Source organism: Ranitomeya imitator, chromosome 1 (assembly GCF_032444005.1).
Source record: "Ranitomeya imitator isolate aRanImi1 chromosome 1, aRanImi1.pri, whole genome shotgun sequence".
In the NCBI taxonomy this organism is placed as follows: domain Eukaryota; kingdom Metazoa; phylum Chordata; class Amphibia; order Anura; family Dendrobatidae; genus Ranitomeya; species Ranitomeya imitator.
Genome location: NC_091282.1, coordinates 771,849,149 through 771,877,018, shown reverse-complemented (window position 1 = coordinate 771,877,018; position 27,870 = coordinate 771,849,149). Strand labels below are relative to the sequence as shown.

Sequence of the window (27,870 nt, the reverse complement as noted above, 5' to 3'; positions counted from 1 at the left end):
GAGCAACAAGAAATGGAAAGCTGTGAGACTCAGCAAGGAGGGCAAGTGTGTGTCCTGCACCTGTGTGTCCCTCTGTTATAAGGGCTGCCCTGTGTACCCAACCCCCTAGTATCAGGGCTGCCCTGTGTGGCCCCCCAGTATGAGGAGGGTCACACACATACATATAGATAGATAGATAGATAGATAGATAGATAGATAGATAGATAGATAGATAGATAGATAGATACTTACACAGTGGCATGTAAAAGTTTGGCACACCTGGTCCAAATTACTGTTATTGTGAATAGCTAAATAGTTAGTTACTATGCACATACATATATATATATATATATATATATATATATATATCAACATCTGCAAAGAGTTTGTATGTTCTCTCTGTGTTTGCTTGGGTTTCCTCCGGGCACTCTGGTTTCCTCCCACATTCCAAAGACATACTGATAGGGATATTAGATTGTGAGCCCCACTGGGGACAGCGATGATAATATCTGTAAAGCGCTGCGACATATTTGTTAGCGCTATATAAAAATAAAGATTATATAGTGTTGGCACCTTTGAAATTGTTCCAGAAAATCAAGCATTTCCCAAAGACAATTGTTGGAGTTACATGTTTCACATTGTCTGTGTGTGTTTTGGAAAAACACACACACAAAAATAAAGGCAAGTAACAGGTGTGGGCAATACGAAAGTCACACCAGAAATCAGATAAAAAGAGAATAAGCTGACAATCTTTGCATTGTGTGTCGGTGTGTGCCACACTAAGCATGGAGAACAGAAAGAGGAGAAGAGGACTGTGTGAGCAATGTCACCAATTTCTAGATTACAAGTCCATCTCCAGAGATCTTGATGTTGCTTTGTCCACGGTGCGCAACATAATCAGTTTAAAACCATGGCACTGTAGCTAATCTCCCTGAATATGGATGGCAGACAAAAATAGTTGAAAGGTTGCAACGCAGGATAGTCTGGATAGTGGATAAGCCCCAATCATTTTCCCCAAAAAATTCTAACTGTCCTGCAGGCTCAGGGTGCATCAGTGTCAGTGCCAACTATTCGTCCACATGTGAATGAAATGAATAGCTATGGCAGGAGACCCCGAAGGACCAAACTGCTGACACTGAGACCTAAATAAGCGAGACTGCAGTTTGACAAAATGTACATGAGTAACCAAAATCCTTCTGGGAAAGAGTCTTCTGGACAGATGAGACCAAGATAGAGCTTTTTGGTAAAGTACATCATTCTACCATTTACCGAAAACACAATGAAGCCTAAAAAGAAAAGAACACAGTACCTACAGTCACATTTGGTGGCGGGTCACAGATGTTTTGTGGTAGTTTTGCTGCCTCTGGGTGACTTGACTGTGTGCAAAGCACCATTAAATCTAAAGATTACAAAAGGATTTGTGTGGCAATGTAGTGCCTGGTGTCAGAAAGCTGGGTTTTTGCCCTAGGTCATGGGTCTGCCAGCAGGACAAGAACGCCAAACATACTTCAAGAAGCCCCCAGAAATGGATGGAAACAAAGCGCTGGACAGTTCTGAATTGGCAGCAACGAGTCAGGATCTAAATCCTATTGATCACCTATGGAGAGATCTGACAATTGCTGTCAGAAGGCGCCTTCACATATGGGAGACCTGAAGTAAAGTAGTTTCTAAGAAGAGTCATCCAAAATTCCAGTTGAGAGGAGTAAGAAGCTTGTGGATGGTTATAGGAAGTGATTGATTGCAGTTATTTATTCCAAAGGGTGTGCAACCAAATATTAGGCTGAAGTTGCCAACAATTTAGTCTAGATCTTTTTGGAGTTTTGAGTAAAATTATATCCAATTTGCCTTTTTTCTATTTTTTGTGTTGTTCCAATACACACATAAGGAAATAAAAGTGTATAATAAAACATGTGGAATTGCAATTTACTGGGAGAAATATTTAATTTCCTAGAACAATTTCAAGGGTGCAAACACTTTCAGCCATGACTGTGTATCAGTATTCTTGATGTAAGAAGCTCAGGATTATTATAAATAATTATTAATAAATTATTACAGTGAAGCATCTGCGGGGGGCAGAGATTGACATTTTGGGGGTCCCTTAATCATCATGACTCACATCAATCACTACGTCGTGACACTTGTACTTAGTGGCCAGGGAAATTCGGGTCTCAACGTCCTCCACCAGCCGGATATAATCCTGGAGAACCTGAGGGAAGAAGAGATATAAAGCTACAGAAGTGCAGCGAGATCCCCACCAAAAACAGGGGCTACACACCTGAGCAGGGGCCCCATTCTTATGTAAAATCTCTACCACTCGGTGGAAGCCAACGGGAGCCTTCTTCTTAGTGTATCCTAGCCAGTTCTGAGGAAACAGAAAAGGGGACTATGATGGGCATAACGAGCACACGACTAACGACCACTGCCCCTAAAAGAAAGACCTGACAATGTAGCGAGGGGGAAGTCTCAAGTAATGTGTCATGCTGCTTTTCCCTCCCCCACGTTCTCAGTATAGTCTGGTACAAAACAAAGACTCCAAACCTTAGTGGTAAACAGAGCGTCCACATCCACCCAGGACCGGAGCTTGGCCCGAGCCGCCAGCGCCGTCAGGATGTACAACTTCTCTGGGATCTGTGGCAACACAGCACAATTTATGGGAATGGAGGCTTATAGTGAGGCACAGAACACGTCCACACACGGCCCGCGGCGCACTCCCACAGCCGCGCAGCGCACCCTAACATCGCATCTGCCAATACACTGCCCGCAGCTGTAAAAGTCCGATGAAAGTGCCAATATTGCACCTGCCTACACGCCACCATCTGCAGACGCCCTCTATCGCTCCAGGTTCCACTCACCTTGAAGGTTTTACGTAGGTTGTTGGGACTGCTGAATGTACCCTGCAGAGAGACAGCAATGAAACTAAAGCGTAGAATACCCCGGTCCCCCCCGAGGCACTGCATGGGCACCACTCACCTCTGCTTCAGAGTAGTGGTAAATACAAGCGTAATACAGGGTGGTGACCAGCGGCATGAAGAGGAGCGAGGCTTTCCGGGGGTGTTTGCGGAAGAGCTCCTGACCTGAGGCCTCCAAGTGTTTGTCATTTGCCTATGAGGACGATGGTACATCATACTTAATACCCAGAGCGGGGGGCATTCAATATAGAGGTGGAGCAAGGTCAGAAGGATCCACTCTCACACATACATGGGGATCCGGCGCTCACCTCGATGATGATCTGTCTCTCCAGCAGTGTGTAGTGATCCTGTACATGAGTGGCATCCTCGGAAGAAAAGGGCAGACTGGAAGGAGAAGCGGTCACAAGTCAGAGCAGTGATCATCAGCCTACATAGCTCTGCCTATAGAGAATATAGGTGATCTGCATCCAGAATAGGTGGGCATCGCTCTGCTCACTGACCTTATGCACTTACTCTTCAGAAAATCTCTGCGCTCCTCAGCCCCCAGGATGTCCAGGTGCTCCCTGTATTTACACATCTGAGGGTATAGTCTGTATCATTAGGGGCACATAGCACAAGATTGCCCCCAATCGCAGTTTGGATACTCACCGCCAGCTCCTCCGTCCACTCTAGGAATCTGGGTATCAGAAAAAGAAGCACATGAAGAACCGAAGAGCCCACATTCATCTTACCTCTGACACCTCAGCTGTCAGGACACCCCGACCACTGTGGCCCCACCAGCTGTCTGCACCCTCAATCACAGAGGCCTCCCCACCCACCATCACTGCTCTCTCCAGCCATCAGCACTCCTCGTCACGCTGTGGTGCGCCCTGCCCACTCATCCCAAAGAACCTCTCGCCATGTCATCACCTTCCCCAAAAGGCCCCTTGACTTGGCGGCATCCACCAGGAGCCCTCATTACGATTCCCTCATGGCCTCACCTGAGAAGCTCCGTCAAAAGCAGCTGATCTGAGGTCTCCTTCAGGAAATGAACAAAGTGTCTCAGAGCAACTTGTCTGATCTTCAGCTCCTGAAACAGGACATCTGTGAAGAGGGCAACATGACAGAGCTGCAGATGGGCACCATGCCCACATCACATGGGGAGGATAGACGGGTGCCAAGTCAACGTCTCACAGGGAGGATGACCAGACACCAGACTGGCACACATGGCACAATTACAGGCTGGCAGGTAAAGGGGGAACTCACCAGAACGAAGCGTCCTCTTTAAGAAGATTAACACCTGTGATCAGGGGAGAAGGAAGAAGCAGCTGTTCCTAGGTCTGAACATATATACTGCACAGCAAGAAGAGGGGGCATAGCGTGTACATCTAAGGCACATCATGGGGGAGGGAGCAAGCTGTGTACATCTACATCACATCTCCATCTCAGGGGAGGGGGCACGCCATGTACGTATGGAGGGGGGAACAGCGTGTACATCTGCCCCCCAGACTGCAGCGCAAATGTATACGCTATGCCCTCCCAGACTGCACTGCAGATATACACATTTCAATCATTCACTACTTTTCTTTCTTGGTGATGTGAACTGAATGTTAAGGAATTTATATATGTGTATATTACAGATCGTTCAGTATGGGGGGCCGGGGTGTTCACGTGACTTACTGCTGTGATGACATTGCCATCATGAAGTCGCACGGCCTCGTCCAGTAAGTGCAGCTTGTCTTTAAGTGAGCGGAACCTCTCCATGGAGCACATCTGGGGGACACAGAGCGGGGTAGTGAGTGGTGTTCGAGGCTGGGTACAGTGGTTTTCAAGGAGGAGTACGGTGCCGCCTGTCTATGGTAGTACCTTGCCGCGCTGCATCCTCCGCACAGACTCCTCAATGCTCCAGTCTCCACTGTAATCCTGTAATAAACCAGAGATGAAAACACACGGTGCGACGGTAGCAGTCTCCCCCAAAGGGCAGCCACAAAGGGACCACCGACCTCAGCACACACTATGTCCCGTCCCATCCTGCACTCAGTACCTGGTACTCAGACTTGGGTTTGCGCAGCTCCGGAGCCACATACTTAATATTTGTATCTAAAAGAGCTGAAAGATAATAGGTCAGAATATCTGGAGTCGGCACAAGAAGACCCCCGGTCCCAAAATGTACGTACCCTCCGAGAGGGACTGGAAGCTGTCAGGCCTCGATCTCACTACAGAGATAAGAGTGTAAAATCAGAAAGCTAAAAAAAAAAAAAAAAAAAGAGGCCACCCGAGGGTCTCCCGCCACCAAGACAGGGCCAAAGCCTGCCTATACCGTGCCAGAGCACGGAGCAGAGACGGCCAGTGCCGCTACTGAACAGAGGGCTGCCACTCACCTCTGAATAAGCTGCTGAAGGACCCCGGCCGGGGGAAGGAGGAGCCCGAACCTTCAGACCGCAATTTATCTGATGGAAAACTTCTGGGCTCAGAGCCCCGGGTGCTGGACGACTCCTGGATGGACCAAGATATACCTGAGAGGAGAGACGCAAGAGGTCACGGGATACTGCATGACGGCATCATGTGAACAGCGACCTGCGAATGACGCAGGGTAATGGTGGGTGACAGCACTCACTCCCCACAGGCTCCCCACTCCAGGTGAACTTCTCCCACTCCTCATCATCCTCATCCACGAAGGCCTTTATACTGTTCACTGCACGCTTAGACTCCTTCAGCTACAAGAGAAAAAAGATGGGAGGACACAGAGGAACGGACCAGTGAAAAGAGGCAGAAGAGGAGACAGGGAAGGCGACAGATGAGAGGAGGAGGAGACAGGGGAGGTGACCGATTTTGAGGAGGAGACAGGGGAGGTGACCAGTGTGAGGAAGAGGAGACAGGGAAGGTGACCAGTGTGGGGAGGAGACAGGGGAGGTGACCGATGTGAGGAGGAGGAGACAGGGGAGGTGACCGATTTTGAGGAGGAGACAGGGGAGGTGACCAGTGTGAGGAAGAGGAGACAGGGGAGGTGACCAGTGTGGGGAGGAGACAGGGGAGGTGACCGGTGTGATGAAGAGGAGGAGACAGGAGAGGTGACTGGTGCGAAGAGGATGAGACCGATGTGAAGAGGAGGAGGAGACACTGGAGGTGACTGGTGTGAAGAGGAGAAGGAGGACAGGGGAGGTGACCGGTGTGAAGAGGAGAAGGAGACAGGGGAGGTGTTCGGTGTGAGGAGGAGGAGACAGAGGAGAGGACCTGTGTGAAGAGGAGACAGTGGAGGTGACTGGTGTGAAGAGGAGAAGGAGGACAGGGGAGGTGACCGGTGTGAAGAGGAGAAGGAGACAGGGGAGGTGTTCGGTGTGAAGAGGAGGAGACAGAGGAGAGGACCTGTGTGAAGAGGAGACAGGGGAGGTGACCGGTGTGTAGAGGAGGAGGAGACAGGGGAGGTGACCGGTGTGAAGAGGAGAAGGAGACAGGGGAGGTGTTCGGTGTGAAGAGGAGGAGACAGAGGAGAGGACCTGTGTGAAGAGGAGACAGGGGAGGTGACCGGTGTGAAGAGGAGGAGGAGACAGGGGAGGTGACCTGTGTGAAGAGGAGGAGGAGACAGGGGAGGTGACCTGTGTGAAGAGGAGGAGACAGGGGAGGTGACCGGTGTGAAGAGGAGGAGACAGGGGAGGGGACCTGTGTGAAGAGGAGGAGACAGGGGAGGGGACCGGTGTGAAGAGGAGGAGACAGGGGAGGGGACCGGTGTGAAGAGGAGGAGACAGGGGAGGGGACCGGTGTGAAGAGGAGGAGACAGGGGAGGTGACCGGTGTGAAGAGGAGGAGACAGGGGAGGGGACCGGTGTGAAGAGGAGGAGACAGGGGAGGTGACCGGTGTGAAGAGGAGGAGACAGGGGAGGGGACCGGTGTGAAGAGGAGACAGGGGAGGTGACCGGTGTGAAGAGGAGGAGACAGGGGAGGGGACCGGTGTGAAGAGGAGGAGACAGGGGAGGGGACCGGTGTGAAGAGGAGGAGACAGGGGAGGGGACCGGTGTGAAGAGGAGGAGACAGGGGAGGGGACCGGTGTGAAGAGGAGGAGACAGGGGAGGGGACCGGTGTGAAGAGGAGGAGACAGGGGAGGGGACCGGTGTGAAGAGGAGGAGACAGGGGAGGGGACCGGTGTGAAGAGGAGGAGACAGGGGAGGTGACCGGTGTGAAGAGGAGACAGGGGAGGGGACCGGTGTGAAGAGGAGGAGACAGGGGAGGGGACCGGTGTGAAGAGGAGACAGGGGAGGTGACCGGTGTGAAGAGGAGGAGACAGGGGAGGGGACCGGTGTGAAGAGGAGGAGACAGGGGAGGGGACCGGTGTGAAGAGGAGGAGACAGGGGAGGGGACCGGTGTGAAGAGGAGGAGACAGGGGAGGTGACCGGTGTGAAGAGGAGGAGACAGGGGAGGGGACCGGTGTGAAGAGGAGGAGACAGGGGAGGTGACCGGTGTGAAGAGGAGGAGACAGGGGAGGTGACTGGTGTGAAGAGGAGGAGACAGGGGAGGTGACCGATGTGAAGAGGAGGAGACGGGAGGTGACCGGTGTGAGGAGGTTTGATAATTGGTGATTACCTGGGACAGTCCATCTTCATCGTCATCTTCGAAGGTGAAAGCCTTGCATTTGGAGCCATGCCAGTACTCCTCCTCGTCCGCCTTCGGCCGGGACATCTGATCTATGAAGGCGCCGGAGAAGACACACAAATCACGTGATAGGTAGGACTAGCAGGCGGGGCGGGGGACACTTCTCACCAGTGCAGTCTGGGATTAGTAGTTCCTGCAATGTCGCACAGCGTTTCTATAGTAAATATTATAAACTACTGCTCCCGGCATGCCCCGCGACAGCTGCATCCTTCGCTCTCCATACCCTCCACTCACGGAGTCTCTGGAGCTTATTCTGGTTGATGTAGCGGAGTGTGTTACGGCCAGCGGTTACTGTGGTTCTGAGCTGACTAATCACAGGTAAGATGGCCGCTCTGACCTCGGAACTGATCCATCAAATTCACGAGCTGATTTTGGTCTCCGATAATATGGCGTCGGTAGCGACCATTATGACGTGAGGGCGGAGCTTGTCTGTGCCGGCTTCAAGGCTGTTCTAGTAACTTCCACACCAGACCAGACAGCGGAGGCGGCGGCTGAGGGCGCAGGGAAGCGGCATGGCGCGATGGGGAGAGGGAGACCCTCGCTGGATCGTGGAGCAAAGGGCGGACGCCACCAACGTCAACAACTGGCACTGGTGAGACTGAGATAATGCCCAGGATGGTGGGTTCCCAGGGGGAATGACCTCGGCGATCAGGAAGGCATACTCGCACGGCGGCACAGCAGAGGAGGGCGAAATCGCACGTCAGCGCGGCAGAGGAGGGCGAAATCGCACGTCAGCGCGGCAGAGGAGAGCGAAATCGAACGGCGGTGCGGCAGAGGAGGGCGAAATCGAACGGTGACGCGGCAGACAAAGGCGGAATCGCACGTTGGCACGGCAGAGGGCGGAATCGCACGGCGGCACTGCAGAGGAGGGCGAAATCGCACGTCAGCGCGGCAGAGGAGGGCGAAATCGAACAGTGACGCGGCAGACGAAGGCGGAAAGTGAAATTGCACGTCAGCGCGGCAGAGGGTGAAATCGAACGGCGGCGCGGCAGAGGAGGGCGAAATCGAACGGTGACGCGGCAGACAAAGGCGGAATCGCACGTTGGCACGGCAGAGGAGGGCGAAATCGCACGGCGGCACAGCAGAGGAGGGCGAAATTGCACGTCAGCGCGGCAGAGGAGGGCGAAATTGCACGTCAGCGCGGCAGAGGAGGGCGAAATCGAACGGTGACGTGGCAGAGGAGGGCGGAATCGCACGTCGGCACGGCAGAGGAGGGCGGAATCGCACGTCGGCGCGGCAGAGGAGGGCGGAATCGCACGGCGGCAAATTATTTATTATTATGCTTTGCTTATATAGCCCTATCATATTCTGCAGGCCTTTACATATGTTATAATCACTGTCCCCATCGGTGATCACAATCTACATTTGCTATCAGTCTTTGGAGTTTGGGAGGGAAGCAGGGAACTCGGAAGAAACCCAGGCAACATGGGGAAACCATACAAACTCTTTTCAGATGTCGTCCTTGGTGGGATTTGAACCCAGGACTCCAGAGCTGCAAAGCAACAGTGTTAACCACTGAGCCACCGTGCTGCCTTATAAAGATGCTTCTCACAAAATTAGAATATCAAAAAGTTATTTCAGTTCTTAAATACAAAAAGTGAAACTCCTATGTTATATAGAGTCATTACAAACAGTGATTTATTTCACGCGTTTATTTCTGTTAATGTTGATGATTATCGCTTAAAGCCAATGAAACCCCAAAAGTCATTATCTCAGTAAATTAGAATACTTTATAACACCAGCTTGAAAAATGATATTAAAATCCAAAATGTTGGCCTACTGAAATGTATGTTAAGTAACTGTACTTATGACACCCCAGGTTCCTGGTTGTCACAGTGACATTGCTTTCCTCACTGGGAGAGTGATGTCACGCTTGGAAGCAAGGAAGGATCTTCTTTATCAGGTAAACACAAGCAAGCAACATGTTCACACTCTAGGCCAGAAGAGTGAGCTCTGATCCAGCTTGTGGGTGGCTCCCTATATATATTCTGGTCTGGAGGGAAAGCAGTTAGTTCCTGTCAGAGAGACAGAGGATAAGTAAGAAGAGGGGCCGTGCACCCATGAGAAGTGCTGCAGCTCCTAGAGAGAGAAAGCCAAACGGATTATAGAGAGCATGTAGGAGAAGTGAAGCGCAGGAGAGTGAGAACTGGGGAGGACAGCTGCGACTGGGCTACCTCCCTACAGAGCGCAGATATCGGTAGCCGGAAGACCGGGGTTGTGAGGGACTCCATGGCTCACAGCAGAAACCGGCAGGACAGCTGGATTACAAGTCACCTGTCCGCCCTGACAACTGGAGACACAGTTGCTCATGGAGCCCGGATCGTTATAGAGACCCGGTAAAAAAGGCTCGAGCCACCTGTCATACAGGTTAGTTTTTTTTACCTACAAGGAGGACAGAGAGAACACATGAGGACCTTGTGAGAGGCCTATGGCAGCAAGGAACTACACCACAGCGCTAGAGGAAAGGCTTCTGACTCCACCTGGTAAAGGGGACTCCCAACTCGCTTCCAAGTCGGCCGGACCTGTACCTGTGATCTGGTGCCCTGGACTGTGGCTGCTTGAATTCATCAGTAAACCAGGTAAAGAGACTGAAAACTTGTGTCCTCCTTTCTTGCTACACTACCCACCATCTTCATCTATACATCGGGAGCCCTGTGGACCCAGCTTCACCTGTGGGAAGCTATACCATCTTAGCTGCCATACATCACCCCAGTGGACCCCTTTAAGCAGCGTCTGTCACCTGTGACAGAGAACCACAGGTGGCGTCACGAACACAAAGTTTATTCAAAACCCCTTTAAGGACATACCCTTTTACTTGGGCTCCCAGGGCCACGGACCGGGTCACCTCCATCGTGACATCCCCTTTAAGTACCAGACACGGTACCAAGTACCCCACGGCCCTGGCGGGCGTTCCAGACTCAATACTTGGTCGCGGATCCTTTTGCATCAATTACTGCATCAATGTGGCATGCGGCGATCAGCCTGTGCCACTGCTGAGGGGTTATGGAAGCCCAGGTTGCTGTGATAGCAGCCTTCAGCTTTGTCTGCATTGTTGGGTCTGGTGTCTCTCATCTTCCTCTTGACAATACTCCATAGATTCTATATGGGGATAAGGTCAGGCGGGTTTGCTGGTCAAATACTCACAGTAAGGCCGGCGTCACACTCAGCTGTATTTTACAGCCGTAATATGCATAAAAATTCCAGAAATGGTGATCCGTATGTAATCAATTGGCAAGGTGTGGTCGCGTATTTTGCGCATGTAATGTTGCGTATGTAATCCGTATGACATCCGTAATGCGTATTTTTCACGCAACCTGACAAAATGGCCATTTAACGGTTTTTGAGGCTGAAATTAATTTAAATCAGCAACCCTATTTAAGGCCTCTACAACAGGTGGCACCCACCCATATGGCCAAATTGTGGTTGTGCATCTGTTGTTGTGTTGTGGTAACGTTTGCACCATGTCTGACCTACTGCACTTCACCCCCAACTCAGCGGGTTTTGTTTAACTGGGTCATGTTGTGTCGGTTTGGCCAGCCATACCCTGTGATTGTAGATCTGCGAAGGAGGAGAAGAATGTGGGTGCGTCCTCTTTTGACTAAACGCCTCACTAAAGGCCATTTTCAGAGGCTCTATACAGCTCTGCGGGCACATCCTGACAAGTTCTATCTGTACTGTCGCATGACCATCAGAACCTTTGATATATTGTTGGAGATATTCTGTTCAGGTATCACCTATCAGGACACAAGGATGCGCAAAGCCATATCCGCAGAGGAGCGTCTTCTCCTTACGGTATGTATTCAACATCCTCACATACTGTATGCTGATGATTTTTCTTTTTATGTGCTGTGTTCTAGCAGGTTTTTTCAAGTATATGTCTACATTAGGGCACAAGCAGATCCAAAAAAGTGTGTTGAATCTTATAGTTAAGTACCCTAGGTAAATTTTTGATTGTATAGCGTTAATCATGTTTTTGAAAATATACAATCTACTTGTGCTTCTTCATGTTTGGTGTGAACTCTTGTTACCTACCTAATAATCCTTTTTTAACACTTTCAGCTTCCTGTCCACTGGCTTGTCGTTTGCGGGACTACACCTGGAGTTTCTGATTGGCCGGTCGACAATTTCGGGTATTGTGCGGTCAACCTGTAGTCAAATATGGGCTAAACTCCAGGAACTTGTAACGATTGGCTCAAAATAGCCCTTGGGTTCCATGACACTTGTGACTTCCCAAACTGCATTGGAGCCGTGGATGGGAAACATATCAGGGTGTGTAAGCCGCTGAACGCTGGCTCCCAATTCTACCATTATAAGCAGTTTTTCTCTGTAGTTCTGTTAGCTGTAGTTAAATTACAGGTTTATAATTGTAGACATTGGGGCCTATGGCCGAACTGGAGACTCTAGGGTCTTCAATTCGTCCATTATGGGTCGGCGGCTACGTGAAAACCAGTTGGACCTCCCACCACCACAACAACTCCCAGGCTCCAATGCGGAAGCAGTGCCTTTTGTTCTTGTTGGAGATGAGGCCTTCCAACTGACGAGACACGTCATGAGGCCTTATCCCCGGCGCAACCTTGACCACCGGCGGAGGATCTTTAATTTGCGGCTTTCTAGGGCGCGGAGACTGGTGGAGTGCGCCTTTGGTATTCTGGTGGCCAAATGGCATGTCCTCCAGTCTGCCATTCAGCTCGGTGGGGCTACGGTGAATGAAGTCATAAAAGCCTCTGTAATGTTGCACAATTTTACCCGCATACATGATTGCTCCTCAGCTGATATTGCTGAACACATGTTGAGCAATGTGATTAGGCCTACACCACATGGCCCTCCCCCGCGCCGTCCCCTTTCTGGCATAAAAGTTAGGGATGTTTTCACCAATTATTTTGTTTCTCCTCAAGGTGCTACTCCCTGGCAAGATTATGCTGTTTCTCAGTTGTGAATTTCTTTTTTTCAAAATATATTATCTACATAAATTTTTTTGTGACAAAGAAACAGTACTATGTGTGTTGTATTTCCTTAATTACCAGATGATTATGAACAGAGCATATGTGTGTGATGTAATAATGATTGGTCCACAAAAATCAATTGGCTTTTGACAACATTTTTTACTAAAAGCAAAAGCCTTTTGTTGAAAACTTTTAACCATATTTTTGTCATATGGTGGTAATTTTTTTGGTGTTTTAGTATTTTTTGCAAACAACAAAACACAACAAAGTGCAAATACAGCACAAAATAAACAAAAATATGGTTTGGCGTAACAAAGAAAAAGAAAACAAAAATGGCTTACAGATCCCTGTAAGTTGGCGGTGGAGATGGCGGCAGCTCAGGGTCCTGTTCAGGGGGCCTTTGTTGGGCCAAATGTCCTTTATTTAGTATCACAGCGTCCGTAACGACCCGACCTATAAAACTGTCCCACTAGTTAACCCCTTCAGTGAACACCGTAAAAAAGAGGCAAAAAATAACGCTTTATTATCATACTGCCGAACAAAAAGTTAAATAACACGCGATCAAAAAGATGGATATAAATAACCATGCTACCGCTGAAAACGTCATCTTGTCCCACAAAAAACGAGCTGCCATACAGCATCATCAGCGAAAAAATAAAAAAGTTATAGTCCTCAGAATAAAGCGATGCAAAAATAATTATTTTTTTTATAAAATAGTTTTTATCGTATAAAAGCGCCAAAACATAAAAAAGATATAAATGAGGTGTCGCTGTAATCGTACTGACCCGAAGAATAAAACTGCTTTATCCATTTTACCAAACGCGGAACGGTATAAACGCCCCCCACAAAAGAAATTCATGAATAGCTGGTTTTTGGTCATTCTGCCTCACAAAAATCAGAATAAAAAGCGATCAAAAAATGTCACGTGCTCGAAAATGTTACCAATAAAAACGTCAACTCGTCCCGCAAAAAGCAAGACCTCACATGACTCTGTGGACCAAAATATGAAAAAATTATAGCCCTCAAAATGTGGAGATGCAAAAACTATATTTTGCAATAAAAAGCGTCTTTTAGTGCGACAGCTGCCAATCATAAAAATCCGCTAAAAAACCCGCTATAAATAGTAAATTAAACCCCCTTCATGACCCCCTTAGTTAGGGAAAAATAATAAAATTAAAAAAATGTATTTATTTCCATTTTCCCGTTAGGGCTGGGGCTGAAGTTAGGGTACGGTTTGGATTATATTTACAGTTGGGATTAGGGTTAGGGGTGTGTTGGGGTTAGGGGTGTGGTTGGGGTTTGGGTTTCAGTTACAATTGGGGCTTTCCACTGTTTAGGCACATCAGGGCTCTCCAAAAGCGACATGGCGTTCGATCTCCATTCCAGTCAATTCTGCGTTGAAAAAGTAAAACAGTGCTCCTTCCCTTCCGAGCTCTCCTGTGCGCCCAAACAGGGGTTTACCCCAACATATGGGGTATCAGCGTACTTTGGACAACAACTACAATTTCTCCTGTTACCCTTGAAAAAATACAAAACTGGGGGCTGAAAAATAATTTTTGTGGAAAATGATTTTTTATTTTCACGGCTCTGCGTTATAAACTGTATTGAAACACTTGGGGGTTCAAAGTTCTCACAACACATCTAGATAAGTTCCTTGGGGGTCTAGTTTCCAATATGGGGGTCACTTGTGGGGGGGGGGTTTCTACTGTTAGGTACATCAGGGGCTCTGCAAAAGCAAGTGACGCCTGCAGACCATTCCATCTAAGTCTGCATTCCAAATAGCGCTCCTTCCCTTCTGAGCTCTGCCATGCGCCCAAACGGTGGTTCCCCCCCACATATAGGGTATCAGCGTACTCAGGACGAATTGAACAACAACTTTTGGGGTCCAATTTTTCCTGTTACCCTTGGGAAAATACAAAACTGGGGGCTAAAAAATAATTTTTGTGGAAAAATTTTTTTTTTTTATTTTCACGGCTCTGCGTTATAAACTGTAGTGAAACACTTGGGGGTTCAAAGCTCTCACAACACATCTAGATGAGTTCCCTAGGGGGTCTACTTTCCAAAATGGTGTCACTTGTGGGAGGTTTCAATGTTTAGGCACATCAGGGGCTCTCTAAACGCAACATGGTGTCCTATCTCAATTCCAGTCAATTTTGCATTGAAAAGTCAAATGGCGCTCCTTCCCTTCCAAGCTCTGCCATGCGCCCAAGCAGTGGTTTACCCCCACATATGGGGTATCAGCGTACTCAGGACAAATTGCACAACTTTTGGGGTACAATTTCTTCTCTTACCCTTGGGAAAATAAAAAATTGGGGGCGAATATTTCATTTTTGTGAAAAAATATTATTTTTTATTTTTACGGCTCTACATTATAAACTTCTGTGAAGCACTTGGTGGGTCAAAGTGCTCACCACACATCTAGATAAGTTCCTTAGGGGGTCTACTTTCCAAAATTGTGTCACTTGTGGGGCGTTTCAATATTTAGGCACATCAGTGGCTCTCCAAACGCAACATGGCGTCCCATCTCAATTCCTGTTAATTTTGCATTGAAAAGTCAAACGGTGCTCCTTCTGAGCTCTGCCATGCCATGGGTTGGAGATAATTGTGAACTGGTTCCTATACTACAAAAATGGGTGGTTATTGCATCTAAATATGAATAAGGGTGAAAGCGGCGCTGGTGATATAGGGTATATCTATACCTGCAGCGAATAAAACAATCACCACAGATTGTAAAAAGTACAAAGTTATAAAAAAAATATATATATTCGCGCTGGTATACCCTAAGAATGAGATGACATTCCAATTGCCAGAATACACAATGTAAAATCGCATGTGCGATGCAATCCGGATATACACCTGGGTTCTTTCCTCAACCCGTTCTAATAGTCAAAAGTCCAATATGTAGTCCACTATATGACTGCCGCACAGTCACAACTCCAAAAAAGACATTAATATTGTTTACCAAAAACGTACTACGTTCTCCCACTAAAATTGTGAACATATACTCAGATGGAGGTCAATACCTTAAGTAGTAAGAATCAGTCGTCTCCTCGTTCGAAGAAGTTTCCGGTTTATGATAAACCACACACGTAGATTCTAAGAAGCGTGATGCGTTATTGCATCTACATGCTCTGATCTTGTAAAATAGGTTGTTGATTCTCAGGGAGACTCCCTTTATGCCTGTCCTTTAGGTAAACTGTTTGTGCCTGTTAATATCCGTCTGGGAGTTTTTAGTGAATATCCCGATTCGGTGTTGACTGGATATCCTAGTAATTAAGCCACCACTAATCTTCTTACTCAGCGTTTTTGGTGGGTATATCAGGATGTCCAGGAATATGTGTCTGTGCGTGTTCTAAGGGTTAGTTCACACAGGGAGTTTTTGCTGCTTTTTTTTCTGCAGCAAAACTTGATCTTCTTGGCAGGAAAGAAGCTGCGTCAAAAACGCAGGTTTAGGTGCGTTTTTTTTCTTTGTCCATGCTAATGTCCTTGGATTGCCAGCAGCAAAAACGCAGCAAATGATACCTGCGTTTTTGCTGCATTTTTTTTCTAAACCCATTCAAGTCAATGGGTGAAAAAACGCTGAAAGAAGTGACATGCTCTATGTCCAAAAAACGTAGCAAATCACAAAATACTGATCACACAAAAAAAAACAATGTGTGTGCATGAGATTTCTTAAATCTCATAGGCTTTGCCGGTATTGTAAAAAGAAGCTGAAAATTAGCATAAAAATGCATAAAAAAAACGCAGCAAAAACCCACTGTGTAAACTTACCCTAAAACCTCATACTCGTCTTTCTGGGTCTCTCCAACCATTGGCAGTTCCCAGTAGACCTTGGACTCAGTTATCGGTCGATTTTTTTTTTTTTTTTTTTTTTTTTTTTTTTTTTTAATCAATGATCTACCCGTATCGGCAGGTAATACTGTAATCTTGGTGGTGGACAGATTCAGTAAAATGGTACATTTTATTGCGCTACTCGCTTTACCGAATGACAAGATCTGTGAGATAGTAAAAATACATGGGATTTCCTACCGATATTGTGTCTGATCGGGGGTGCTGTTTATTTCCAAATTTTGGAGGGTGTTTTGCACTTTTTAGGGATCCACCTGTCATTTTCTTCAGCATTTCATTTGCAGTCTAATGGGCAAACTGAATGGTTTAACCAGAATCTTGAGACTTATATTGAGAATCGGGAGGATTGGGTCACCTACTTACCTCTAGCTGAATTTGCCGTAAATAATCGCTGTCATGAGTCTACGGGTAAGTCCCTGTTCTTCTGGGCATACGGGTTTCATCCTCAGTTCAGCTCATTTAATAGAAATCGTTCTTCTAGAATACCTGAAGAATGTTTTTCATCATCAATTATGTCTGTGTGGCAAGGGGTTCTTGATAATTTGAAGAAGAATGGGGTCCAAATATTAGTGTGGCTGATAGGGGACGTTGGTGGGTTCGGACCTTTGTGTTGGTGACTTTCTTGTGGTTGTCCTCAAAGAACATTAAGTTGAAGGTTTCCCTCTTGGAAACTGGATCCCAGTTTCATTGGTCCTTATAAGATTGTGGCCGTTGTCAATCCTGTAGCATTCCGCCTTGCTTTGCCACCCACTTTTAGGATCCATAATGTTTCATCAATCTCTACTCAAAAAATACATTACGTCTTCTGTACCATCTCCAGTCATAGTGGATGGAAATTTGGAATTTCAAATAGCCAAAATCGTTCATTCTCGCTTAGTTCGTCAGTCGCCTCAGTATCTGGTACACTGGAAAGGACACAGTCCTGAGGAGAGGATGTGGGTACCAGCATCTGACGTCCATGGGGAGAGGCTGATCCGGTCTTTTCACATGGCACACCCTACCCTGATAAACCCGGTTCTGAGGTTTCGGAGGTCCCTCGTAGAAGGGGGAATACTGTCACGGGTTTAGCGCAACAGAGAGGAGCCAGAAGACCGTAGAGTCTGATCTCTCCTACTCCTGCACTGGTTAGAAGCACTTAATCTGTCAATTTAATTTGGCAGTGCAAGGGTTATTCTGCTCAGTTGAGAGATCCTGGAGCTAAGACTCTCTGCATGGCTGAAGGTTGTTGCTGGTGGTTATTGAATAAGGTGTTGGGTGGGTTTATCTTTGACTGTTCCTAGGTTTTGAGTGTGTGATAATTCCCTTTCTTCTACTTTGCTTTAACCCCGTCTTCCAATCCCCAATGAATTCCACTGTTGTTTGGGTATATTTGTCTGATTGGTATCTACTTCACCATCAGAAGTAATCCGGGGAAAAGGGCGATCTAGGGCACCCCTAGCCTTAGAGACAATAGAGTAATGACATTAAACAACCAATATACCAGTCAGAAATGAAACTAGTGATTAGAGCAATGAAAAACAAGTCCCTGTTCCTGATGGGCAAACAAGTGAGTATTTCTAATTATTTGAGGGCATATTAACACTTCATATAGCCTCAGTTTTTCCCTTCACCATGACAGCACCGCACGTGAGAGATGGCATCCGCACCCAGGAACAGGAAACCTGTAGCAGAGATATAAGAATGGGGCGGCCCCTCTCTCCTCAGTTTGGTTTCCTGTTCCTGCTGGTGGACGCCTGTCGCAGAGCTCCTACCTCCGGAGGGATCCCCCTCTGATGATTCCGGTCCGGAGGCCGAGGTCCACGGGGGGGCCAGCCATGCTCGGCGGCATCGCGTGCGGTGCTGTCCGGTGAAGAGGCTGCTATGTCCGCGCCTTCCTTTCCCCTCGCTGGACTCCCCGGTGACCGCTCTGTGCAGGAGGCTGGTCTGGGGATAAGGAGGCGTGTCCTTCACTGACGCTGGCGCCGAAGTGAAGGATGACGACTTCCGGTCGCACAGGAAGTGACGTCACACGCCGAAGGAGCCGGTGTGCTGGACACTTCCGGGTGGAAGCTGCTCCAGAGGCGCGCACACCGCTCCTTCTATATAATAGAAGCGGCAAGAGGAGTCGCTGGTCCTGCACTTCAAGCAATTGCCTGAAGATGACCGAACCAGCGATGGATCCAGAGACGCTGCTGATGCCTGCGCCCAGTATGTCTGAGGAGACTCAAGCTGCCGTGGTATCTGGGGTCCTGGAGGGGTGAGTGCCTTTGTAAGGCAAACCACACACACTGATACCCTGTACACTGTGTTTTGTAGGGAAGAAAAGCCACCTCCAAACAGAAAAATAGGGTCTGTCCACTATGTAAAGAGACACTCCCCAGGCTATACAGCAAGAAAATCTGCCAGCCCTGTATCGATAAAACAGTTGCGGAGGAATCATCTTCCTTATTACAAAATATTAAATCAATTATACGAGAGTAAGTTAAATCCACGGTTAAGGAACAGCTGAAACATCACACAGCAAAGGGAACATCCCCTCCCCCAACAAGTGAGCAAGGGTCGGACGTAGATTCAGGGGAAGAGCCGGGAGCCTTAACCCCCTCTGATGCCTCAGATTTAGACTCCTCAGACGAGGAGTATGGTCACCCTTATTTTCAGTCAGAAGATATTGGAAAGCTGCTCAAACTCGTCAGAACGACTATGGGGGTAGAGACTCCTAAGGAACCGCGGACAGTCCAAGACACCATGTTTAGTAATTTGGAGGAGAAAAAGAAGAAATTTTTTTCCCTTCCATGATAACATAGTCAATTTAATAAAACGGGAGTGGAAGAAGCCTAATAAAAAGATGTCCATCCCTCAAAATTATTACCTAAGGTGGCTCCCTGGGATTTAAATTTAGTTTTAAATGCTCTAACCGTTTCCCCTTTTGAGCCTCTTGATTCTATATCAATAAAATCCTTGACCCTAAAAACGGTCCTCCTGGTTGCCTTAACTTCAGCCCGTCGTACCTGTGAGCTTCAAGCTATGTCGGTGAACCCTCCTTACACTACCTTCCATGATGACAAAGTGGTTATCAAAACCGACCCGGCCTTCCTTCCAAAGGTCAACTCAAAATTTCATAGAGACCAGGAAATTATTCTGCCCTCATTCTGTCCCCAACCAAAATCCCAGGGAGAGCAAACCTTCCATTGTCTCGATGTCAGACGATGCCTGCTTCAATACTTAGAAGCCACAAAATCTTGGCGTCAGTCATCGGCCCTTTTTGTCACCTTCCAGGGGACAAACAGGGGAAAAAAGGCCTCAAAGGCAACTATTGCACGGTGGTTACGAACAGCTATCTCACTTTCATATTCCTCTTCGGGTCATGTTCCCCCACAGGGTGTTACGGCCCACTCCACGCGTGCTATTGCCACATCCTGGGCGGAAAGGGCATGCGCCTCGGTGGAACAGATTTGTAGAACGGCAGTATGGTCTTCACCATCTACCTTCTTCCGACATTATAGGCTAGACTTAGGTCTATCAGACTTGTCTTTTGGGAGAAAGGTGTTATCTGCTGTTGTCCCACCCTAGGAGTCTTCTATTTCTTCCTTTCACGTGCGGTGCTGTCATGGTGAAGGGAAAAAATGATAATTACTTACGGGTAATTTGATTTTCCAGAACCATGACAGCACCGCGTTAATTCCCGCCCTATCTTGGTGACGGTTGTGTGATTCACAAAAAAAAAAAAACTTATTATATATAAGTAAATATGTGTGTAAGGAGATATGTGTATAGATAGAAACTAACAGAAAGTTGTACAATGTAAATATAATACATAACTGTGTACTAACAAAGCGGTCATCTTCCATACTCTGAAACAAACTGAGGAGAGAGGGGCCGCCCCATTCTTATATCTCTGCTACAGGTTTCCTGTTCCTGGGGGCGGATGCCATCTCTCACGTGCGGTGCTGTCATGGTTCTGGAAAATCAAATTACCCGTAAGTAATTATCATTTTTCCAAAATATGGTTGAAAGTGGGAAAATAATGAAAGAAATGATCCAGGCATGATATGAAATGATTAGGCCGATATCATTATTGAACTCTGATCTAACAATCTATTCTGAAATTCTAACGAATAGGATCTCGGAAATAATCCCGATTTTTAGGGCAGAGATTAAGTAGGATTTCTTAGATCTAGACAGACGTTGGACGGCACGAGGAGGATGATCGATATCACCATACAGCGGGAGGAGGCGGACGCCTTCTTTGCTCCTTGCTCTGGATGCTGAGAAGGCGTCTGACTGGGTGCACTGGGGGTTTCTGTTTGAGGTGTTGTCTAGATTTGGATTTGGCAGTAATATGGTTAAGGCGATCACCCCTCTATATTCTGATCCATCAGCCTCAGTCCTCATATCTGAAGTGATTTCCAATAAATTCACCAATGGGACGAAGCAGAAGTGTCTGCTGTCACCACTAATATTTGCATTAATAATCAACGCCCTAACAGACAAAATCAGATCGCATTGCGGAATGACCGATATTAAAATTGGAAATTCAGAACAGAAAATCGTTAACTAAAGTCATGAAAGTAAGGCTACTTTCACACTAGCGTCAGAATCTCCCCGTCGCAATGCGTCAGGCACAGATTCCGACGTTAGCGTTTAACGCACTGCACAACGGAGGCAGCGGATGCATTTCTCCGGCGCATCCGCTGCCCCATTGTGAGGTGCGGGGAGGTGGGGGCGGAGTTCCGGCCGCGCATGCGCAGTCGGAAAAAGCGGTCCGTCAGGAGCAAAAAACGTTACATGTAGCGTTTTTTGCTCCCGACGGTCCCCCAAAGCACGACGCATCCGTCGCACGACGGATGCGACGTGTGGCAATCCGTCGCAATGCGTCGTCAATACAAGTCTATGGGGAAAAAACGCATCCTGCAAGCACTTTTGCAGGATGCGTTTTTTCTGCAAAACGACGCATTGTGACGGATTGCAGTTAACGCTAGTGTGAAAGTAGCCTAATGGATTTGTTCACTAATGTATCGTATTATAAATTAAACATCTCCAAATGTCAAATTCTAAATGTAATACCCTCCATATCGCACCTGAAAACTAAATATCCCTAAATGGGACAATGGCAGTATAACGTATCTGGGAACACAATTAGCACCTTGTCAAATAAAACAATCATTAAACTGAGGCCTTCTGTGGGATACTATAGAGCAGATACTTTATACATCCCAATAAGGAAAGGAGGACGAGGGCGCCCCTCAGTGGTGAGATATTATACAGCAGCCATATTCCCAATAATTAAGGTTTATGTGTAATAATAATAATATTGATAGATACTGGATAGAAATCTAAAGACCTATCATAGAAACAACAAATATAGCATCATTTTTTATTTATACACCGTGGCCTAATAAGAAGCTGTGTTTGCTGCCTAAAGAGGATGCTGCCTCGGAGGTGTGGGGTGCATTCATTAACCAGCTGAGCTCTATAACAATAGCGCTGTCTTAAGCCACCATTGAGACTTTATGGTAGTGTGTCAGGACCTCCAACTCCAGGTGGAACCTGTGTTCTCAGGGTATACCGTAATTATATGCTGGAGGAGACGTTCTCTTCTCCGGACATGCATCTTCACACATGGGAGGAAGATTAACAACGCACTATCACCCCAGGTCGTGGCAGAGGTCTTGCTCAATGATAGGAACACTCAGTGTAGAAATCACTTGGAAGATGCAAGAAAGTGATTATACAGGTGGCATCACATTGCCATATAGACTATTGTAGATCTACCGCAACTCCCCTGACGTGTTCTGGAGGTGCGGAGAGGCTAACGCAGATTTGATACATATCTGATGGAATTGCGATAAAGTAAAGACACTATGGGATGCTATCACCCATCTGATATCCCAGATTAGTCACATCCTAATGACCATCACTAAGGAGCAGGCGCTTCTGGCCAGCGACCATCACTAAGGAGCAGGCGCTTCTGGCCAGCGACCATCACTGAGGAGGAGGTGCTTCTGGCCAGCGACCATCACTGAGGAGCAGGCGCTTCTGGCCAGCGACCATCACTGAGGAGCAGGCGCTTCTGGCCATCGATTGTCACTGAGGAGCTGTCCCTTCTGGCTAGCGACCTGGCCGTAATTCCGTACGATCTTCGGACAGTGATTGTACATATCCTCACAGATACTAAAATCAACAATCGTTGAAAAATCCTAAATGTCTGTCACTGGCTGAAATCTTAGCATTGGTGAATGATCATGATGATGATAAATGGGAGAGTTGGAAATCAGTCAGACTAATGCCGTGGGTACAGAGATGTAACACAGCACTACCTGTCATACATGGTGTAAGTGATCTGTCACCTTCTTCCTTCCCCGTTTTACCCAAAATATGTTATAAGAAGTTCTCACTGTTTAGGCGTTACACCACTGAGGAAACCTAAGCGATTGCGATGTCGTGATTAATATGACATAAATTATGGCAATTTATATTAATGAAAAATTATAGTTTAAAAAAAAAAGGGACATCCCTCAATAGTGTTTAACCCTTTCCTCATTCTGTCCTCAGAATACATATAAACCTGCTGACTTATTCCCTCTAACGGGAAATAACAAAAAAAATGTTTTGTTTATCTATGGGGGTGGTCTGGGCAGGGCCCACTGTTGTAGGATGTCACTGTGATGGATGGGGAAGATACTGAAAAAGTGATGGCACCAAAAAGGTGCAAACTGCAGACAATGGTGTTTGTTTGGGAAAAGTAGTCATGGTGGGTAGAGCCGGAGATAGAAGGTCACTGAATATAACTGTCCTGTCTCCACCATAACATTTTTACCATGGTACAGTGATGGTAGTATGTGTCTGGGGGTGGGCAGTTTTCTTCGGTCCCTGCAGTAGTATTGTGTCCAGGGGATGGCGGTGTTCTTCAGTTCCTGCGGTGGTATTATGTATTTGAGGGGGTGGCGGTATTCTTTGTTCCATGCAGTGGTGTTGTGTGGCCTGAGGTGGCAGTATTATTTAAGGCCCCGTCACACATAGCGACGCTGCAGCGATACCGACAACGATCCGGATCGCTGCAGCGTCGCTGTTTGATCGCTGGAGAGCTGTCACACAGACCGCTCTCCAGTGACCAACGATCCCGAGGTCCCCGGTAACCAGGGTAAACATCGGGTAACTAAGCGCAGGGCCGCGCTTAGTAACCCGATGTTTACCCTGGTTACCATCGTTAAAGTAAAAAAAAACAAACGCTACATACTTACCTATCGCTGTCTGTCCTCGGCGCTCTGCTTCTCTGGTCTGGCTGTGAGCACAGCGGCCGGAAAGCAGAGCGGTGACGTCACCGCTCTGCTTTCCGGCTGACCGGCGCTCACAGCCAGACCAGAGAAGCAAAGCGCCGAGGACAGACAGCGATAGGTAAGTATGTAGCGTTTGTTTTTTTACTTTTAGGATGGTAACCAGGGTAAACATCGGGTTACTAAGCGCCGCCCTGCGCTTAGTTACCCGATGTTTACCCTGGTTACCAGCGAAGACATCGCTGAATCGGCGTCACACACGCCGATTCAGCGATGTCAGCGGGACCTCAACGATCAAAAAATGGCCCAGGCCATTCCGACACGACCAGCGATCTCACAGCAGGGGCCTGATCGCTGGTACGTGTCACACAAAGCGAGATCGCTACTGAGATCGCTGTTGCGTCACAAAACTTGTGACTCAGCAGCGATCTCGCTAGCGATCTCGCTATGTGTGACGGGGCCTTTAGTCTCTGCAGTGGTATTGTGACCCCTCTGGCCTGACATGTCCGAGTTCTTTGCCCTACAGGACAGAACGTGACGCCACTGCCTGGTCCACAGAGAAACTGAAGGAGCTGTTCCTGGCTGTCAGCGTGACGGGAGATGAGGGCGGCTGCCAGGTGACAGAGGTCAGCAAACTCGACGGTGAGGCCTCCATCAACAACCGCAAAGGCAAACTCATCTTCTTCTATGAGTGGGACGTGAAGCTGAACTGGACAGGTGGGCGGAAGAGCAGAAGATAGCGGGGATCCCCAGTAATCCCACCGGCATCATTTACCACTCCTCTCAACATCACATCCTTGTTTTACAGGAGTCTCCAAATCAGGAGTGAAGTACAAGGGCCATGTGGAGATTCCCAACCTGTCCGACGAGAACGATCCCAGCGAGGTGGAGGTAAGGGGAGACTCCGACACTGACCACCAGACACATGCCGGGGGGGGGGGGTTGCGTTCTGGTATCATCCAGGGAGGGCTGACTGTGCAATCTATTTCTCCCTGTCATCAGTCATTGGGGGAGGTGACTGTAGGAGAGGTGACTACAATCTATTCCCTGGTATCTTTTCTCTCTTGTTGCAGCTCCCTCTAGTTGATATGGGGGTCTCTCAGTAACTTTTGCTTTTATTTGTAGATCCGAGTGTCTCTGGCGAAGGATGAGCCTGACACGCTGCTGACGGAGCTGATGCGACAGAGCGGTGCACAGCAGATACGGGCAGCTGTGGCAGAATACATCTCCATGCTAAAGACAGGTGGGTGTCCGCCTATAGGACGTGGGGGTGACACCCTTCTGCAGAATCTGGGCATGACCTGGAGCAGATTTGAAAGTGTTAAACTGCTGTTTTATATCAGTGTCCACTGCAACGTGGCTCCAGCCGTGGCCGCCGACCTCCCCCCTCAGTCCAGAAGCTGCTGCTGTGATGTTATGAGCGGAGGACTCCACCTCCATGATGGACCCTATTAGACATTTCACTGTGTTCCGGGTGGAGGCTCATGGAGACTAGCGCTCTTGTGGACTACACTCCTCATCATCTTTGCACGCTGAGTGTGGACTTGTTTGTGATTTGCAGAATTCACACAAGGAATGATTCTCCCCACTGAGAATGGAGAGTCGCACTCAGCGGTGACCGAAGCCAAGCAGAAGGCAGCCCCTCCCCCGGTAAGTGATGATTCTCAATGTGGTAACTGGCTGCAGGATGGACGACTAATGGTGACCACCTCTATTGTCTCCTCAGAGTCAGGAGAAAGTGGTAACCTGTCCGAGTTCCGGAGTGAAGATCCCCACCTGTAAAGTCAGAATGACGGAGATGTTCCTCACCTCCCCGGAGGAGCTGTACCGTGTGCTGACCCGCCAGGAGGTAAAGGGGACATGGCCAAGCGCAGGGGAGTCCTACAGAGCCTGCTGTGCCTAAATGTTGCTGTCTTCTCTGCAGCTCGTCCAAGGGTTCACGCATGCACCGGCCACAGTCATGGCAGATAAAGGGGGCAAGTTTCATCTACTGGGAGGCAACGTGAGCGGAGAGTTCCTAGAGCTGGTGAGTGAAGTTGTGGGGACATTCTGTGCCCGGGGGTCTTCCACCTGAGCTCCTGACCCACTGCTTATCTTACAGGACTGGGAGAAGCGCATTGTTATGTCCTGGAGGTACAAGACGTGGCCGGCAGGTAAGTGCCACCCTATTCTTCCTCATGCCAGCAGATGGGGGTGGTAATAAATGATGCAGTGTGGTGAGGGAGATTGGTGCGGCCGCCTCCTGCGTGGGGGGGAGGGGGAGATTGTCGCTGCCGCCTCCTGCGTGGGGGCAAAGGGGAGATTGTCGCGGCACCCTTCCGCCTGGGGGGCGAAGGGGAGATTGTCGCGGTACCCTTCCGCCTGGGGGGCGAAGGGGAGATTGTTGCGGCCGCCACCCACCTGGGGGGTGAAGGGGAGATTGTCGCGGCCGCCTCCCGCCTGGGGGGTGAAGGGGAGATTGTCGCGGCTGCCTCCCGCCTAGGGGACGAAGGGGAGATTGTCGCGGCTGCCTCCCGCCTGGGGGGCGAAGGGAAGACTGTAACGGCCGCCTCCCGCTAGGGCCGCGGGGACACAATAGCAGTAAACATCGTCCGTTTCTCAGGACTGAGATGACCTTGTCTGGAGAATTGTACGTCTCGTAATCGGCAGCAGTCCAGGCTCTTTATAGGGGGATTCTGGCTCTACTGTTATGGTGTCTTGGACCCTGCTCATCTCCTGATGCAGAAGTGAGAGGAGGAGCTGGAATATCTCATTACCTCTTCCTAACCCCTGAAGTGTATGTACAATATGACGGCTACTATGTGGTGCTGTACATTTACCTTTCATCAGGCAGGGTGGTGGCTGGAACCCATGTTTTGGTGCTGATCAAGGCAGTTAACCCTTCATTTCTGTGACCGGACATGTGCGGTCTCCTTTCAGTATTGTGTAACATCGTTAGCAAGGCCGAAAAAAGACATTTGTCCATCCAGTTCAGCCTATATTCCATCATAATAAATCCCCAGATCTACGTCCTTCTAAAGAACCTAATAATTGTATGATACAATATTGTTCTGCTCCAGGAAGACATCCAGGCCTCTCTTGAACCCCATGACTGAGTTCGCCATCGCCACCTCCTCAGGCAAGCAATTCCAGATTCTCACTGCCCTAACCGTAAAGAAGCCTCTTCTATGTTGGTGGAAAAACCTTCTCTCTACCAGACGCAGAGAATGCCCCCTTGTGCCCGTCACCTTCCTTGGTATAAACAGATCCTTCGAGAGATATTTGTATTGTCCCCTTATATACTTATACATGGTTATTAGATCATCACTTAGATTGTGGCCTTTTAGGACTGGACTAACCCCCCCCATGTCTGCTTTTATACCACTCGGGTGATTAAACTACAAATTGGTAAACAAGACCGAGTATTAGAGTATTATCTATGGTGAAAATATAATAAACACTCCTGTGTGCCCCCCCCCCCCCCCCCTCCGAGAGCGGAGGCCCCCTGCCAGTCTGCTCTCATCGTTACCAAGTTCTGCAGCCCGAGTGCTGCAGATATAGATGTGACCGGCGGCTCCGTACATGGAAGTCACAGTCCGGAACGCAACGGGAGGTCGGGTCAGCGACTTAGAGGATGGGGGGGGGGGGGGGTGGATGCCGACAAGATGGCGGTGCTCACATCACTCTTGTTCTGTCTGCAGGGCACCATGCCACCATTACACTCACCTTCACAGACAAGCGGGGGGAGACGGAGCTGCAGATGGAGGCCCGAGGTGTCCCCCAGAGCGAAGAGCAGCACATGAGGGATGGCTGGAAGCGATACTACTTTGATGGCATCAAGCAGACGTTCGGCTATGGGGCGCTACTCTTATAATAGGGAGGGGGAGAGGTTCTTTTTTTTTTACACCATTATATAAATATGAATCTGCTGTTGTGGACTGAACATTGTATTTAATGTGGGGGATGGGCGGGTGGTTCCGGATTAATGTCTGTGCTGATAACTGGTTCTTGGGATGTTGTCGTCCTGGCCGCCTGTGTGCACTATCGCCAATAAACGAGTGTAAAGTAGCAGACTGCTGCGTAGTCCTGCACTGAGGATGCTGGTGATGTGGAAGAGACGCCTGGGGGGGGGGATGATGTAGCTGCACGAGGTGTCAAAGGTCCCTGGGGGGCTGCTCGAGTTGTAGAAACTGCCTGGGGGGGCCCGCATGAGATGTGGAAACAGCGCCAGGAGGGGGTGCTTGAGGTGTGGAAACGGTCCCTGGGGGGCTGCTCGAGGTGTGGAAACGGTCCCTGGGGGGCTGCTCGAGGTGTGGAAACGGTCCCTGGGCGG

The 27,870-nt window shown here is 48.5% G+C and overlaps 2 protein-coding genes across 6 annotated transcripts in view; one reads left to right on the top strand and one right to left on the bottom strand.

Annotated features, from left to right (window-relative positions):
• Positions 1 to 7,540, bottom strand: part of VIPAS39 (VPS33B interacting protein, apical-basolateral polarity regulator, spe-39 homolog) — a 36,729-nt gene extending 29,189 nt beyond the window's left edge. Inside the window, exons 1-17 of the mRNA XM_069735769.1 lie at positions 7,445 to 7,540; positions 5,485 to 5,584; positions 5,249 to 5,383; positions 5,045 to 5,083; positions 4,912 to 4,976; positions 4,734 to 4,790; positions 4,548 to 4,640; positions 4,134 to 4,167; positions 3,869 to 3,971; positions 3,537 to 3,564; positions 3,389 to 3,465; positions 3,197 to 3,272; positions 2,950 to 3,081; positions 2,832 to 2,873; positions 2,518 to 2,607; positions 2,255 to 2,341; positions 2,096 to 2,185 (exon numbers count right to left, since the gene is read on the bottom strand). Of these exons, the coding sequence (XP_069591870.1) occupies positions 2,096 to 2,185; positions 2,255 to 2,341; positions 2,518 to 2,607; positions 2,832 to 2,873; positions 2,950 to 3,081; positions 3,197 to 3,272; positions 3,389 to 3,465; positions 3,537 to 3,564; positions 3,869 to 3,971; positions 4,134 to 4,167; positions 4,548 to 4,640; positions 4,734 to 4,790; positions 4,912 to 4,976; positions 5,045 to 5,083; positions 5,249 to 5,383; positions 5,485 to 5,584; positions 7,445 to 7,540 (1,344 nt within the window). The remainder of the gene's footprint in view (positions 1 to 2,095; positions 2,186 to 2,254; positions 2,342 to 2,517; positions 2,608 to 2,831; positions 2,874 to 2,949; positions 3,082 to 3,196; positions 3,273 to 3,388; positions 3,466 to 3,536; positions 3,565 to 3,868; positions 3,972 to 4,133; positions 4,168 to 4,547; positions 4,641 to 4,733; positions 4,791 to 4,911; positions 4,977 to 5,044; positions 5,084 to 5,248; positions 5,384 to 5,484; positions 5,585 to 7,444) is intronic.
• AHSA1 (activator of HSP90 ATPase activity 1) lies at positions 7,448 to 27,608 on the top strand. 5 transcript variants are annotated; one of them, XM_069735774.1, is made up of 11 exons: positions 7,919 to 8,105; positions 11,573 to 11,643; positions 24,085 to 24,275; positions 24,367 to 24,449; positions 24,684 to 24,801; positions 25,120 to 25,208; positions 25,285 to 25,407; positions 25,483 to 25,584; positions 25,660 to 25,711; positions 26,618 to 26,676; positions 27,239 to 27,372. In XM_069735774.1, the coding sequence occupies exons 1-10, from the start codon at positions 8,034 to 8,036 to the stop codon at positions 26,638 to 26,640; spliced, it is 924 nt and encodes a 307-aa protein (XP_069591875.1). In that variant the 5' UTR covers positions 7,919 to 8,033; the 3' UTR covers positions 26,641 to 26,676; positions 27,239 to 27,372. The 5 variants fall into 5 exon arrangements, with proteins under 5 accessions (XP_069591874.1, XP_069591877.1, XP_069591875.1 ...); XM_069735776.1 differs by lacking the exon at positions 26,618 to 26,676 and having other exon boundaries at positions 7,904 to 8,105; positions 27,239 to 27,608; XM_069735775.1 differs by lacking the exon at positions 11,573 to 11,643 and having other exon boundaries at positions 7,927 to 8,105.
• The last annotated feature ends 262 nt before the right edge of the window (positions 27,609 to 27,870 follow it).

Excerpts from the sequence above, each read along its gene's own strand:
- AHSA1 (XM_069735776.1), top strand. The coding sequence starts at position 8,034 with ATGGGGAGAGGGAGACCCTCGCTGGATCGTGGAGCAAAGGGCGGACGC. Across the intron at positions 24,450-24,683 it reads ACGATCCCAGCGAGGTGGAG|ATCCGAGTGTCTCTGGCGAA; the intron begins GTAAGGGGAGAC and ends TTTTATTTGTAG. Across the intron at positions 25,209-25,284 it reads AGAAGGCAGCCCCTCCCCCG|AGTCAGGAGAAAGTGGTAAC; the intron begins GTAAGTGATGAT and ends TTGTCTCCTCAG.